The sequence below is a fragment of the Alligator sinensis genome, unplaced genomic scaffold, assembly GCF_000455745.1.
Source record: "Alligator sinensis unplaced genomic scaffold, ASM45574v1 scaffold612_2, whole genome shotgun sequence".
Lineage (NCBI taxonomy): Eukaryota > Metazoa > Chordata > Crocodylia > Alligatoridae > Alligator > Alligator sinensis.
The window spans coordinates 509,219-524,992 of record NW_005842085.1 but is presented as its reverse complement, the minus strand read 5'-3'; the positions used below and the strand labels follow the sequence as shown (position 1 = coordinate 524,992).

At 40.4% G+C, this 15,774-nt stretch overlaps 1 protein-coding gene across 9 annotated transcripts in view; it reads left to right on the top strand.

The window, feature by feature from the left end:
* Positions 1 to 15,774, top strand: part of RB1CC1 (RB1 inducible coiled-coil 1) — a 126,171-nt gene that overhangs the window by 36,548 nt on the left and 73,849 nt on the right. For 6 of the 9 annotated variants that reach the window (XR_003094135.1, XM_025204506.1, XM_025204507.1 and 3 more), the window contains 2 exons: positions 11,950 to 12,152; positions 12,664 to 13,099. The exons of 1 other annotated variant lie outside the window; for it this stretch is intronic. Coding sequence is in view for 7 of the 8 variants with exons in the window: in XM_025204506.1 (XP_025060291.1) it covers positions 11,950 to 12,152; positions 12,664 to 13,099 (639 nt within the window). In the remaining variant the exon portion in view is untranslated. Of the gene's footprint in view, positions 1 to 1,908; positions 1,964 to 10,958; positions 11,037 to 11,949; positions 12,153 to 12,663; positions 13,100 to 15,774 lie in introns of all 9 variants that reach the window. 2 more of the 9 variants (XM_025204508.1, XM_025204509.1) reach the window with 2 other exon arrangements.

Sequence of the window (15,774 nt, the reverse complement as noted above, 5' to 3'; positions counted from 1 at the left end):
TAAACTCTACTTATTCATTCCATCAGTAGCTTCTCACCATTCAGCATGCATTTTTTTTAGCTGCTCCTTGCTTTGACAATTGCAAGTGTGTTTGTGGAAACAAGAGTGAAGGCTGATTTCTAACTTAGTCCTCTCTATTTGAGTTAAGCAAGTATGTCAAAAGCCAAGTTGTTCCATTTTTTTTCCTTTTAAAGAAGGCTAGTGACAAAGATAGAATGCAAGGCATTTCTGAAACGAGAACCGTAAAACACTTCTGATTTCACTCTTGTAATCCCCTCATGGGCACTGGGGATAATGATGTTTAATCGCATTGAAGAACCACCAGAAGGATCATGGAACATTGGACTGTTTTCTTAGAGGATTTATCTTTTTCTTACGTCAAGTTACTGCTTTTATCAGAAATTAAACCACCCGTCAATTCAGGTCAATTTTACCTTATGAGGAACAGAAATCAGGTGATTGTTCCATTGTCTACATAACATCTGGATGATTACATTAATAACAGCTCCTTTTTTTGGTTGAGCACTTAAACATTTGTTAATATTAACACAATATTCTGGATCTTGTAAGTCAAGACATCTTCTGCTTTAGACTCTTTCATCCCATTGCCTAGAAGTCATTCCAACCCGCTCTAAAAAGTGTTACAAAGTTAAAGCAGCTTGGTCAGTCACATTTTCAGTACGCCTTTCTGTGGCTGAGTTGTTAGTTGAATAGACAGGTGAGCTGGTAGTCCTCTCTACAAAACTTGTCCAGGTTTCTTCACAAATTACTCAGTACCCTTAAAATGATAGGCCCAACCTATAGTCTCATTTACAGCCAATAACTAGTTGGGTGGGGCAGGAGGAGGGCAGCTTTTACACACAGTTCAGTCTGAAACTCGTCCTTTGTAGATGGAAAAGTATTATTTTAATGGGTCTGGAGACGAGACAAAGCTTTTAAAAGGCTTGACAGGAAAATAAATTCTTGAATGTTTGGGGTGAGGTTACCCGAGTACCTTTTTTCTTTACACTCATTTCCGGTTGTAATAAACGGCTGGAAGGCTTGTCCTGTCAATACTTAAGTTTTATGTACAACCATCACTTATTGATGGGTTTTATTTTCACACAAGTACTCCATCCTCTAGGGAGTCTCTCATTGCTAGAAGCTAATAAAAATTAAGGCTGCTGTACAATCATCATTAATTTTGTTAGTGTTTATTTGATTTGTAATTATGAATTTAACAATTATAAATACTCAGCTAAGGTGATGTTTCTTCTCTGAATAGCATTAACAAGATTCATTGTTCTTTATATGATATTTTCCTTGGCTCTACAGACTAGCGGGAAGGACCAAATATTCTGATCACTTCTCAATCAGCTAATGAGTACTCCCAAATCAGTAATATGTTATTGAAATAAATAACTTGACAGTATACAGTAAGAGTCCTGTGTTGTGTAGACAAGACTTTCTGCAGAATATAACCCAGGTTAATCCAGATTGGAGAACAACAGCATAACAAATGTATCTATAGAACAAAGGAGAAATTGCTTTGTAAATTCAGATTTTCTCTCTCATAGTTAAATTGGCTATTCCTACTAAAGGTTTTATGAAATGGCAGTTAAATCGAGAGAAGTTCTCAACAACGCTAATGGGACTACCAAATGACTTCTATGAATTAGGGGAACTCCTGCATGCAGTCTACCAAAAACATCATTTATGGAAGCGTCTCTCCGACTTGTAGTATCTGGATTTGAAGACCAAGTAGCCACCTTTTATCCGTCTCATAGGATATGTATGACTTCACTTACAAGGACCTGGTTTGGTGGGCTGTCGTTGATTTAGGACTGTTGAAACCTTTGGAGTCCTTTATGCGCAATTTCAGCCACCTGGCAATGGAGGACTTTGATGACTTGTTTCCTTTTACCGCAGGATGGTAGAGGACGGAAAGAACCCTGGATTTCCTGAAAACTTTGGTTCTTTTGAGGTAAGTTTAAAGACCTCCTCAGACAGTGTATAACACTTTTCTTCCCCCCTTCATGTTAAGATGGTTTAGCGAGGGCAAATAGGATACGAGGGCAGCCCTTTGCTAAAATGGCGGTAAACAATTCTTTTTGGCAATGTACTTCCGTTCTAGATATCAAAGTGCCTTGTTCTGTAATTAGGTATGTTGTCCAGAGCTTGAGGCTTATTAAACTTGTGATGGAAAGTTGATCAAAACTTGCAGTATGATGACAATGAACTTGTTCATTAATTGATTATTTCATTAATGTTAGTTTATCTGACACAAGATTGTGTTCTGGATGTTCTTTGAATATTCTGAAGGTTAATTACTCTAATGCAGATGGGAACTTTGGGGCTAGGTTTTTCCATTCTCCTATGCTAGGAAGAACAGATTAATTTTTTATAAAGGATTTTTCTTAAACTAGTCCAGAGACAGGGAATTTAAGAAATACAGGTATGAGTTTCACATCCTTAGTAACTGCAACATTAAAGTGAATTATGCCAAGTGAAAGTCTATACATCAGGCTTCTTGCTTATACTTCAGTGTTTTAGTGTGGACAGGGAAGCTGTTTAAATTTTCAAGGTAACTTCTTACCAGCTGCAGCCTTCTTGTACATGCTTGCTTTTTCAGAAAGCAGTGTTTCCATATTAACATTAAAATAGTAGAGGGTGGAAGGGACTTCAAAAAGGGAAGCAAAGGAAACATCCAAAGAATATTAAAGCATTGCCCATTAAAGAAATTACTTTCAGGGTCTGAAGAGAGTAGATGGCTAAAAGAACAAGCCTGCATGATAAGATACTGTATTTACTCGCATACCATACACACCTTTCCCCCCCCAAAATCAGCCATCCAGAATTGGACTGCGTATTTTAAGAAGCAGATTTCTGTGTTGGAATGGAGGCATGGCTTTGCTTCAGTGGGTACATGGCCCTGTGCTGCCTTCCCCTCCCTCCCTGGTTGTGTGGAGGAGGGGCTGAATCTGCTGCTTAGGTCAGTCACTCTTTTCTTGCAAAGTCCACAGCTTAAGCATCAACTACATTTCAGCCACTGGTGATTTGTGAAAAGCTGCTACCGGTTTGGTAGTGGTTAACAGAGCTAAAGCTTGAGCCTTCAGAGCTTGAAAGGAGAGTGTATGATGCTGAAGAATAGATTGTATCCCTTCTCAATGAAACCTTGTTTAGCCATGACTTGGGGGAGTGCAGGGGAATGGGACAAGGTGCATGCCTCATTTGGGAGCACATGGTATGCAAGAAAATAACATTTAGGGAACTAGTTTCTCTGTATTATTACCTTTTTTAAAAGACTCCCTTTACTGAAGATTCTTATGTCTGGAAATTAGCTGGATGGTGTCCCAGAAGAAAACACTAATTCAGCAGTGGCAGAAAGACATGGATGACAAGTCTACTGCCACTAATGTGTAGATGTATAGTCCTTCATAGTGTGTAGCCAAAACTAAGAATTTTTGACCACTTCAAATAAGGAGCGTCCTAAATGAAACTGTGCTAGTCTCTCTAGTTTTAGAAACACATTTTTTGGATTGGAGTGAGAGACTTGGGGTGTTGACGTCCCCTCCCCCCAGTTATACAGCAATACTTTTCCTTGTCAATGTCTGAAGCAAGGAGTTTATCTGTTTATCTACTTGCATATATTAAGTGGAGACGGTCCTGGTCAATGTAAGTCCCTCTGTCATGGAATAAGCTTCATTTATGCCCTCTTAGCTTGAGGCTGATCAGTTTATATTAAAATGTAATAGGCAAGTGAGACTATCTTACTTGATGTTACCCATAGAATTAATGTCAAATGAAATGCTAAGGTGAAGGAGTCTTCTATTAAGTTTAGTGAGTGCTGGTAGAACTCCAGAGAGCTTTAAACAATGAAAGTAGGGAAAATAGTTTCACAAGGATGGGAGTGTAGGTATGGAAAAATGTTCACTGAACAAGTCATTTTCATGTCAAATTCCTTCTTGCCATCTCTTTGATAGGAATGTTGGAGAAGTCTTAGTGTTATCATTTTTGTTGCAGAGACTGGCATGTATTTTAACTGTTTTGTTTTAGACTGAGGAGCTGGACTGAACATGGAGTGAGTCTTTTAAAGCTGATGGGTGAAGTTAAACCCACACGAACTCTACTTACCCTGTACAGAAGCATTCTTCATTGTATTATCTTGTAGCTATGTTAAAAGGTCTACAAGTCTTTCTGGTGCATAATCTGCGAGTCATAGAGTTCCCAAGCAAGGTGACCTCTACCTGTAGAACTGTATGCTCCTTGGACTCAAAGTAGTAAAAAGAAAGCTCTTGAGTTTGGGTCTTTCAGTTGATGATCAGGCCATAGTCTTGGATTTAGACTATCAGCTTTGACCATCTGCAAGAGAACTGTGAATGAAACATCTTAAGCAACAGTAGCCCATGCGTTAGAATATGTTTTCTTTTTCAGTTTTGAGTTCTGCCATAATCCTTCATGTGCTTCTAGAGGTACTTGGAAGAAAGATACCTATCTATCTTACTTAACATTATGAGTCACAGGAAAGGAATATCTGAACCTTACCAACCATTTACCTTACCGGCAGGCCATTTGTATATCAAGCCAATAAATTGCAGAGTGACTAAGTTTAAGTGCAAGAATTTTTTTTTTTTTTTTTAACAGACAAGTTTTTGGTGATCAGTAATGTGGAATTTTCTGTTCTCTGTCTCTGTACGTGTTTGGAAAACTACCTGGACAGAACCGATCTTTAAGCTAATGAACTAGTTGGTAGCATGGGCAACTCCCTGCTCTTGTTGCTTATTTTTTTCTGCATAATAGATAAAAATTTGGTGTAGCTATTGTGATAGTTGTCTGAACTTTTCATGATCCTGTTTTAAAGACCTGAAAAGATGCAAGTGATTCACGTACAAAAATAATTTATCAGATAGTCACTAATATGTAAGCTGACTATTTTCAAAGGGCTATTTAAATGCACCCCTTTCATTCATTAACTGTATGTGAATGGTCTTAGTGAAACTGCCCAGAGAAGAGCTACAAGAATGGTTTGAGGACTGGAAAATCTGCATTATAGTGAAGGTCAAACTCTTTAGTTTATCCAAGACAATGTTAAGTGGTGACTTTGTTATAACCTCAAAGCCCTGAAATAGGATGAGATAACACAGTATACTGGTTTTTAGCTTTGTAGTAAAAAGGCATCCATCCGGTTTTTAGTGTTTGGGAGTTAAAGATGGGCTAGAAATAAGTTGTTTGATGATCAATGAATAATTGATTTTTGGAAGTGATGGAAATTCTACACTTGGAATCTTTAAGTCAAGACTCGGTGTTTTTTATAAGGTTTGCTTTAGCTCAGATGGAACTTAATGGTTTGATCGAAGAAAAAATATTGGGTGGGATTCTCCGGTCAAAATAGAGATTTAGACTTGATACATATACATACCAGTTATATCTGACCTGAAACAGTATGGGTCAAGCTTTGATAGCATGGTCTTCAATTACTTTGTGGCTGCAAAAAAATAATTACCTGTTATCTAAAGAGGTCTAGGAAGTTGTTTAACAGCAAAAGTACAGCAGAAGTAATGATTTTTTTTTGGCGGGGGGGGCGGCCTCCAGTCTTCTCTGAGAGCCCTTCCTCTGTGGGGTACTGGTGGGTGTCTGTCCTTGAGATGATTTGTACTCTTCTTGCATTAAAGGATTATCCTGCTGGACCAGGGGTATGCATTTGTGCACTAGAGTTTTATTATGCTTCTAATCAGGTGAAGAAACTTGATTAAGGAAGAAGAATTTTCAGGACCACTTTTTTGATCCCTAAATCTCAGTAATCTGAAGTGGCCTAATATAGGGGTTGGCAATGTTTTCTGGCAGCAGTCTGGAATGACCTAGCTCTGGTTGTAGGTGGGCTGGCTCTCCCCAAGACCCATTTGCCAACACCTTTTTCTCCCTGACACCACTTCTCTGGGCTACCCAGTCATGGCACAGACAAAACCCAATGCTGCTGAAGCTCCGCTCTTCAGGTTGCCACCCCATGGCCTAAGGCACAGGGTGGATTTAATTTAAATCAAATTGATTTTACATCACGATTGAAATCACTGGTCGGAAGCCTTGATTTACTCGTTTTCTATAAAAAGTGCATTCTTGTTTGATATCCTTTATTCGTTTAACTTTTTGAAACTATGCACTTTTAGAGAAAGGAAAGGGCTTAACTGTGTGTACACAAATTTGCAGAGAGACAATAGGGCTGATAGGTGGGTAATCAGGTCTGTTATCTCTCATCTCCATATACTACTGTTAACAAGGATGTTATCGCTGGACATGACAAACTCTTCCTATGCCTGAAGAAGGGCATTTGTTACCGAAAGCTTGGAAAGAACATTTTTTCCAACTATTTAGTTTGTCCAATAAAAAAAATCATATCTACCCAAAGAACCTTGTCTGCCTGTAATCCCTGGAGACACAAATCCAGTTTGAAAATTGAAACTAAGCATCACAGAGATGCTTAATGGGATCGTCTAGATTGAGCACTGAATCCCATTGGGTAGAGTGGTTTTCTTTAATCTTTGCTAATCTAGAGCAGCCTCTGGGAACCCTATAAGTTTGGGCCCCTAGTATAGTCCATGGCCTGTTGTGACACATTTATAAAACTTCTAGAAAGGTTCCATGAATATATTATCTCAAACAGTATATAATTAGAAGCTTATAATCCCTATTCCATGATTATATCTTTGAGCTTTAACATATCTTAAATTAAAACTATCTTTATATATATTTACTTTTTTAAAAAAGCATCTTAACAAAAAATTAAAAAAATGATTTCAGTCAAGAAAATCTGATTTTAAATTTAAAAAATCAGATGTTTTTAATTGAAAGAAATAGTTGATTTTTATTTGCTCTTCTAAGGCATTGTGATTATCTAAATTCTTTCTTGCTTTTGCTGACTTGGTCACAAGAAAGATGATAGTTTTCTGGTAACAGGTCCTTACTTAGAAACCCAAAAGTATATCCTGTGTGGTGGCCGAAAGGGAGCATAGGGATGTGGCTTCCTAAGTTCTGGAGATCTGATGGGATCCTGGAGCCAAGTGTTGAGCTGCTTATTTTCAGTTTTGATTTTGAATAACTTACTGTGCTTCCTTATTTCTAAAATAGCATGAAGCCACTAGGCCAGTGGGTAATATGTTGCCTCTGAGTACCTATAACATTCCTTGTAGCTACAGGAAGTTAAAGTTAAAACAAAATTGAGGTTGATGGAAAGAACAGAGTCTGATGCACTAATTGCATTACCAGCTCGATATGTTTGTGTTTAGGCAAGCAAAACTTGGAATCTAGTGCAGTAGACTATTTAATTACCAAGTAGAAAGTAAACTAAAATGCTACTACTTTCCTTGGGAGTGATGAGCACTGTAGGAAGACTTCTGATAGATACTATATAATTTTTTCATTAGGATCACCAAAAGAAAAAGAAGAAAGAAATGAAAAGGAGGAAAGGGAAGGAGGAAACTACAGGCTTTAGAGCCATCTGAGCTCTTGGAGAAAGGAAGGGACCTGAAAACTAGCCGGGTTCATTTTAGCTATATGTCCTTCTTCCTGGCTCCTAGAACAATACTGGAAGAATAAAGATCTTTTGCCCTTAAGAAAATATGCATCATGTATATTACTTTTTTCCTAGATTCTTCCTGGTCTGCAAAACAAGGTAAATCCATATTGATATTAGAAAAAATATGTATAAGGTGTTTATCTTATTCAGAAGCTCAGACTTTTCGTACCTTTTTTCTCTTTAACAGCCTAACAAGAATGTTTCATTTTAAGAAAATCAAGCAAGAATCATGTTTATATTAGTCAGTCTTTTTGATTGAATAGTTTTCTCTAATAATCAGATAGTTGGTATTCCTCATCTTTCCTATTTTTTTTAAGTTTTTCTTACTCTGACTAGTAGTCTGTCTCCAGTAGCTGGAGGGTTTTACTCACAGGGGAGACTTTTTCTGACTGTGTAAATACCAGGTACTTTCACTGAGGATGATCATGCTTCCAGACCAGTGGATAGCTAAGTTGTAGCAGGGCTTTCCCGAACCTGTAGGAAGTGATTCAAAGAAAAGAGGTGACAGGGGGAGAGTATCACCCACTCATGATCTTTACTTCAAAAAGTAGTGCCCCTTCTAGGATTCTGTATCTTGCTTTTCTCTTGCCAATCAGCTGGCAGGTTTAGGAACCAGTTAGTTCAGCACCTATAGAAGAATCAAGCTCTTCTGTGCTTAATGATGCCTGTTTTTGTACGTTTTCCTAGGTTTCTCTGACTTGTTCTCAAGTATCAATATAGTTTAATAGGTACAGGAGGAATGTGGGATGGGATGGTTTGGGAGTTTGTATCATTTTTTTTCCATTTACGGAATCTGTTAGGAATCTCTTAGCTTTTGTGCATGGTGTCTAGATGTAAAGCTATTTGAAAAACAAAATGCCAAGATCTAGATGAGGTCAGAACATCTAGAGATTAAGCCCCAATGAATGCAGCCTATTTTGATTCATAAGTGCTGGAATAGTCAGTGCAAATCTGTCTTCATAGAAAAAGAGCTAACTAGACCAGCAGCTAGAAGTCTTGAACAAGCTGCAGGTCTGAACTACATGGCTTCGGTTCTACACGGGCTCAGTGGCTTTGGCATGTCAGCAGGGAGGACTTTGCCCATGCTGGGGCTTAGGCTTTGTGCCTGTGTTGCTGCCACTTCTCCTAGCCCCCACTTCCTGGCTGTGGCACTGATACAACTTCCAGCCTGTGGGGAGCTGGACTAGGGCTGTGCAGCTAAGAAGCTGCATCCTCGCTTTTGTTCGTTCTCCCCATTCCCTCCCACTGCCTTGTAGCTGCCATGTGGCTCTGCACTAACTAAAAGCTGTGCCTGCTCCACAGCCAGGGAGTGGGGACCTGGGGGAAGGGGCAGCAGTGTGGCACAGCTTCCAGTTGCCCAGCTGTGGCACAGCTCCTTGTTGTCTGGCCCCAGTATGGGCACAGGCAAAGTCTTCCATCTCTGCAGGCTGGATCCATTGGCTCCACTAGCTGGACTTGGCTTTGCTTATCCCTGAACTAGACTGAGGCAAATCTAATATTTTTTATTTCTTAGTACAGAGGAGTTCTGTATTGCTCTGATGACCCTCAGATAGCCAAGGAGAACTGAGCTTGAAAAACTAACCAAGTTATCAGCCAGTCTGGTGGGCAATGTCTACCTCTAGTGTTCCAGATACTGATATTCAGGTGAAGGAGCAGCTCTGAAAGCCTGGTTATATTTGTGTCTTTTTTTGTTGTTGTTTTGTGTAGGTGATTTTGTTCTTAGATCTCTTTATGCTTGTAAAATTAAGCTTCTTGTATATGGATTCACTCTCTTAATTAAATCTTGTGTCTGGTTTTGGGGGTGGTAAAGGAACAGAGTTGGTAAATTATTTTCTTCATATGTGCAGGCTGTAACATGGGCACAGTGGGGCACATTCCCTTACACTTTTTCTTTGGTCCCGTTTTATTCTTTCAAATGTTGATCATAGGAAAAAGTTGTTAAGTGTGACGGTTGGACAGTTTTGTGTAGCAGCAATCTCATCCCAGATTATGGAACTCAACTCTGAGTTTACTACATACAGATATACATTTATAAGCGGATATTAAAATGTTAGATGCTACAGCATTGCTGACTTTTTTTTTTTTTTAAAGTAGCCAGATCTTTTTCTTTGTCTGGAGTCTTATGATGACATTCTCTAGCAAAATCCTGGTTCTTTGTGGAGGAGCACAGCCCTGACTGCCTCACCTCGCCCACTTCTGATATACAACATTGATAACTGAGCCTGCCCAGGAAGCAGGAAGATCTCCTGCACCACCCCTATCTTTTTCATGAGAGGGGAGAGGAAGGAATTGGGAGTCTAGCAGGAGAATATGTGCTTTCTTCCTTTTCCTCCCCTCTGTTTCTCTTATCTTCTTTCTCTCCATTGCAGTACTTGATGCACCAGAGAGAGTGAAGAAGGGCATCTTACTGCAGCCTGCAACTTTTGTGGGGGAGGGAAGTGCTAGATATAGGGGAGAGTTGATGGAGGAAGGAGCTTAGCAGATCCTGACTTGCAGGTCAGAAGGCAGGTAGTTGTGAAGATAAGAGCTGTGTAACGGGGCTGAAGTCCCCATTTTCAGTAAATTTAGTGTGTGGACGGCACTATTTCTTATTTGTACACAAAGCCTACACAGTGTGTGAAAATCAAAAAAATAAACCAAAAGTACCATTTAATATTTTTGTTTAAAAAAAACCCAAAACCCCACATACACAATCCCAGAGCCATTCATGACATGAAGAAGAGATTGGGGGGAGAGGAATATACATCTGACTCACGGGTTTTGAACCTGTGCGACTGGCAGTACTTTGTCTGGTATAGTGCTGGTTCGTGTTTGATGGACTGTATTGTCTCGGTCTCTTGTGGACTCAGATCCAGTGAACTCTTCAGGTTTTTCAGATGCCTGTTTGGCTAGGTACCTGTAGAAACGTATATCCACCTTGCTGGCTCGGTATATTCATTCTGCTAGTAGTCTGGAAGACAACATTTTGGACAGCTGTTTAGGCCCTGTGGAGTAGACTATTGTCATGCCACAGATTATTTGGGGCATGATTTTGAAATTTACCTGACACTAATAATCTTGAAATCACATATTTGTGGTTTATAAATCAGTCCTAATGCCTTTTAAATAACATAGTTTGCAGTTTATTTCAGAAAGATGAACTACTGGTATTTAGCTCCCATTTCTTTGTTATTTAGGATCAAATTTAACAGCAAATGTACTCTGTAGCATGCCTATGTGTTTGGCTTTTAAACTTGTTTTCACTATATTTGAATAACTTTTTTTAAAAAAAAAAGCAATCTTATTCTAGCTTCCACACACACACTACTGTACCAGTAGTACTGTGATCATAGAGGGTATGCAGCCACCTCTTAGCCAGGTGTGGAACCTAAAATAAGTGTCACTGTTTTCTTTCCTTTCTTTTTCTTAGGTAGAGAGGTTGATATTAAAACCAAACACATAGGCATAATCAGGAGGACACTTCTTAACAGAATACCCTACTTCAAAGGTACGTAAGAATTGGGGCACCTGCTGAATGACTTAGCTTGAGTTCTGTTTAAATTATTGTATGCTCTTGGCTCTCCTTAAATAGGACCTAGAAGTAGGCACCTGTTAGATTCTACACTACCAATATCTTTTTTTTACTAACTTTTAAAACTAATATTTAAATCATTCATATGGGGGAAAATAGCATGCGTGTTAAAGTCAAAGCAAAACAAAAACTAATTGTAAGAGCCTAATTTCAAAAGGGTGGTGGTGCTTTTTGATTTTTCAGCCTTGGATTCAACTCCATTGAGCTTGGTGGATTAAAAAAAAATTCTTATTTGTTTATAATAGTTAACTATATGTAAAATTAGATTATAGTTAACACACAATTTTCCACATGCATATGCACATACCAGGATGGAGAATGTGTTCTTGGACTCCTTTGGGCACTTTGTAAAATAAGTAGCAGTGTATCTGGTTTGTTAATCAGTGTAAAAATTTCAGTTTATTCTGTCTCCTCCCACCTTCACTTCTCCCACAATGTCATTGCGCTATTGTCCAAGCTGCACAAGTTGGACAGCAGTTAGACCTCACCCTCCCCATTATTCAGTACTAAAGACCTTCTTCATCATTACTGTTCCTCCTTTAGTGTACCTCTTCTGCAAATTCTTTCCTCCAAAGAAGCACATAGTATGGATGTACATGTGTGCATACAAAATGATATGTATACTGCTTTATCTGATCTGGCGTCTTGTAATAGTCTGGTGTATTGAATAATAACTTACCTTGTAGGTTTCTTGTCTTGTGGTTTTTTTAGAATAAAGATATGCGGTAGTCTGAATAAGCCGAGTTCCTATTCAGAAGTATGAAGTGTTTTTAAGTACAACTTGAAAGTTTGGGAAAATTATTTCATTCTATAAACTTACTTTTAACAGGAAATGTATGAGGTTGCCAAGAAGCTTTGCTCCTTTTGTGAAGGTCTTGTCCATGATGAACATCTTCAGCATCAAGGCTGGGCTGCCATAATGGCCAATTTGGAAGATTGCACACATTCTTACCAAAAGCTGCTTTTCAAGTTTGAAAATGTATACTCAAGCTACCTGCAATCTATAGATGATATTAAGCTGAAACTCACACAGTAGGTTTGCCTTTAAGCTCTTTATTATAGTCATAGTTGCTTATCCTTTACACCTTTTTTTACCTCTACAGTTGGTTCTGACCAATCCAATAGACATTCTGATTTCTGTACACTTTTTTTGTTTTGTTGTATTTCATATTATATTCAATGTTTTGTCATAAATGCTGTAGGTTAAATATTCAGGGCTGGGCATGTTTATAGTAATTGAAGATACTGCACAATGTTTTAATGATGTAATTTTAAACATCTCTCAATTGAAATGGGAAGTTTTAGATGAAGAAAATCTATAGAGAAAGGAAAGAGAGTCCAGCGAGTCAAATAAGAAAGAACAAAATGTTTTTTTTATTAATCATCCTGACATGATTTTATTAAAAATCTAAAGTTGCAAGATTTAATATTAACCAGCAGTACTACATTCATCATTATTATCTTGTCCTTAACTTTATTTCTTATATATCATTTTGCTTTTTTGATGCCAGTGACTTTTCTGCATTTGTTGTTTTTTTTTAAGCTTGGGGACGGCTGTTTCTGTCATGGCCAAGATCCCGCTGCTGGAGTGCCTAACCAGACATAGTTACAGAGAGTGTTTAGGAAGATTGGAATCTTCTACTGACCGTGGAGGAGAAGAAAGTGAAGGAACTGAGGATGAAAAGTCTGCAGAACTAGTTCTTTTTTCTGATATTCCTAGAATGAACAGTAAATCAGTGGTAGCCTCATTTTGCAGGTCAGTGGAGCATTCAGCCCTGGACAGCGCAGCTCCTGAAAATATCACGGACAATAAAGAATCCAGTCAAAACACTACTATTCAGGACAATGAAACTTCAATGGAATTGAAGGAGAATGATCAACCTTCCTTCAATGTATCTCTGTTAGACTGGATAAATGTTCAGGATAGGCCTAATGATGTGGAATCACTGGTCAGGAAATGTTTTGATTCTATGAGCAGGGTAAGTTCCCACGTGAAAAAATAAACTGTTTATCAAGGTAAGTAAATAGGAAATGTGCTACTCAAATTTTATTTAGCTTGCAGATGCCAGTGTTTTTTAAAGTTAACAATAATGTGACCTTAACTGCGTAGTTACTTTCAGTTCCAGCAGTTATCTTCATGTGGAACAAAGAAGGAAGAAAAAAAAATGGAGACTTGCTAGATAGAAAGAAAAGTGAGCTCACATTGTGAACTCACAGGACATGGGGGTGTGTGTGTGTGTTTGGAGATGTGTTGCAGCATACTTATTACTGGGCATGGGTGTGTGTATGTATGTTTAACATTTTTTTTTAAATTTAACATCCAATAGCTAAGGTAAAAAAGTCTTTCTTTCTTTGTGTAGCCTTTATGGAAACAAGTGTATCTGACCTCTTGCCTTCTATGAAGGCAGCCAAGGACCCTTAAACCAGTACATTGTACCAAGCCTGTGTTGTAACCGCTAGTTCTTGTACTAGCATTGTCATATACATTTTCCTGGTGTTTTACTCCCCAGATGCATCTGTAGGAAGGGTGGGCAAAATACAGCTTGCGGGCTGGTTTCAGCCTGCAGGTGGGCACCCACTGTTTGATTATATTTGGCCTGCAGCGCTTCGTGTACGGCTAAGCCTCCACTGCTACTGACCAGGGCAGCCTGTGTTCCTGCCCACCTCAGCATCAGCCAGCGCACACAGATCCCTAGTGGGGCTGCTCTGTGTGGCTACAGCTGCAATGGTACTGTTCAGCTCCCCCCACTTCCAGTGGCGGCTCCTCCTTGTGCCCCTGCTGTGCCATTCCAGCACATAGTGCAGAGAAGCAGCGGCAGTTGTGGGGATGCATGCCAGACGCCCAGCCAGACAGGGAGGAAGCTGCAGCCAGGTGGCTCCTGCCTTGGCAGGGCTTGAGCTCCTGGCTGCCTTCCACCAACTCAGCTGCCTGCAAGTGGCTGCTTATCATGCCTGCCAGGTGGAATGTGGGTAGAAGGTGGCTGGGAGCTGGAGCCCCACACACTGAGGCAGAAGTGGCTTGGCTGCAGCTTTCTCCCTGCCAGGCTGGGCGTGTGGTGCCTGGCATGTGTCCCCACAGCTTCTGCACTCTGCCTGCTGCCCAGAGTGGCACAGCAGGGGCAGAAAGAGGAGTAGTTACTGGTGTATGGAGAGCCAAGCAGCTACAGCTGCACTGGAAGCAGCCCCGCTGGGTCTCTGTGTGTGCTAGCTTAGGCTCAGGTGGGTGGGAGCACAGTGCAGGCTGCCCAGGGTGGAAGCAGGTGGGGCTTGGCCCCATGTGGAACACTGTGGAGGCAGCCAGGCCAAATGGAGGGTGAACCACACTTGTACCATACCACCCCGCTTGAGCAAGCTCTGTTGCACACCTCCTTCCTCCCTCTCCAACACTTGGCTGACTCCTAGGACGTGGCATGAGGCAGTCTTTCTCTCTTCCTCTTATTCCCCCAACCCCCCACATATCTTCCTTACCTACCACACCCCACCCCACTCGCATGTGTCCCGTCCCACACACACAATATACGGGATTAGGACTATTTTGGGCTGCTATGCAATTGCCTCTATATATACTAATCAAAAAAAAAAAAATCAGGTCAAGAATTATTTTTTGAAGCCCAGCTGCTGGGAGGAGGCTGGGGCAAGCCCTGTCCCTGAGCACACAGCAGGCAGTTTGCCCTCACCCTGTGCATAAATTTGGTTGGGGGGGCACGTGCCCTGTATGAGTCCCCCAGGAGTACGTGCAGTGGCAGGAGCACCCCACCATGCCTCCTGGATGAGTGACCTGCCCCTGCCTCTGCTCCAGCCCCGCTCCCTCCCTCACGCTCCTTCGCCCCCCAACTGACTTACCAGCCAGACGCTGCTCTCCAAGTTGCCAGGCTGCGTATCAGCAGTCAGATCGGTATCAGCTAATATGGCTGGTCAATAATTAGCCATCGGTATCAACCAAAAAAATCTTTTTATCAGTACATCCCTAGTTTTGAAAAGTGATTTGATTTTTTTTTTTGTTTTTTTGTTTTTGTTTTTTTTTAAAGAACTCAGTGCTTTTTTTCCTGTCTGACATTTGCCATATTAATCTGCTAGCTTTTGTTTGGTGATACTTTATTCATATTCCTTCAGTTGTCACAACCCACAGTTGTGATTTTTTTTTTGTTTGTTTGTTTGTGTGCGCTTCGGCACTGCTAAATTATTTTCCCGCTAAATTGCAGCTTCTTTGCACGGTGGAGTTTTCTGCTGCAGAGGAGAACCCCGGTGCAACGGAGTATTCCCGTCAAATTTGTAGCTTTCTTTGCATGGTGCATTTCTTTTGCATCTAAGAAATGCTCGGTGCAAAGAGTTCCTGCCATTTGTATTCTAATTCGAGCCACGTTATTGGCCGATTCTAATACATGCACACGTGGCGGCTAGCGATTGGCTTGCTAGCCGTATAAAGAGCTTGGGTGGTTTCCGCCCAAGTTGGAGAGAGAGCAATTGGAGTTCGAGAGGGAGAGCGCAAAGATCTCTAAGCGCTGCGGATCCTTACGGACCCAACGTTTTTCTTAAAAGGCAATAGAGGCCTGATAACTGAACCCGTGGAGCTTCAACAACTCCGGGGAAAAGAACGAACAGCCTCTAGTCTCTCCCCGTCGCCGATAAATTCCTAGACGTATCCCTTCCTGTA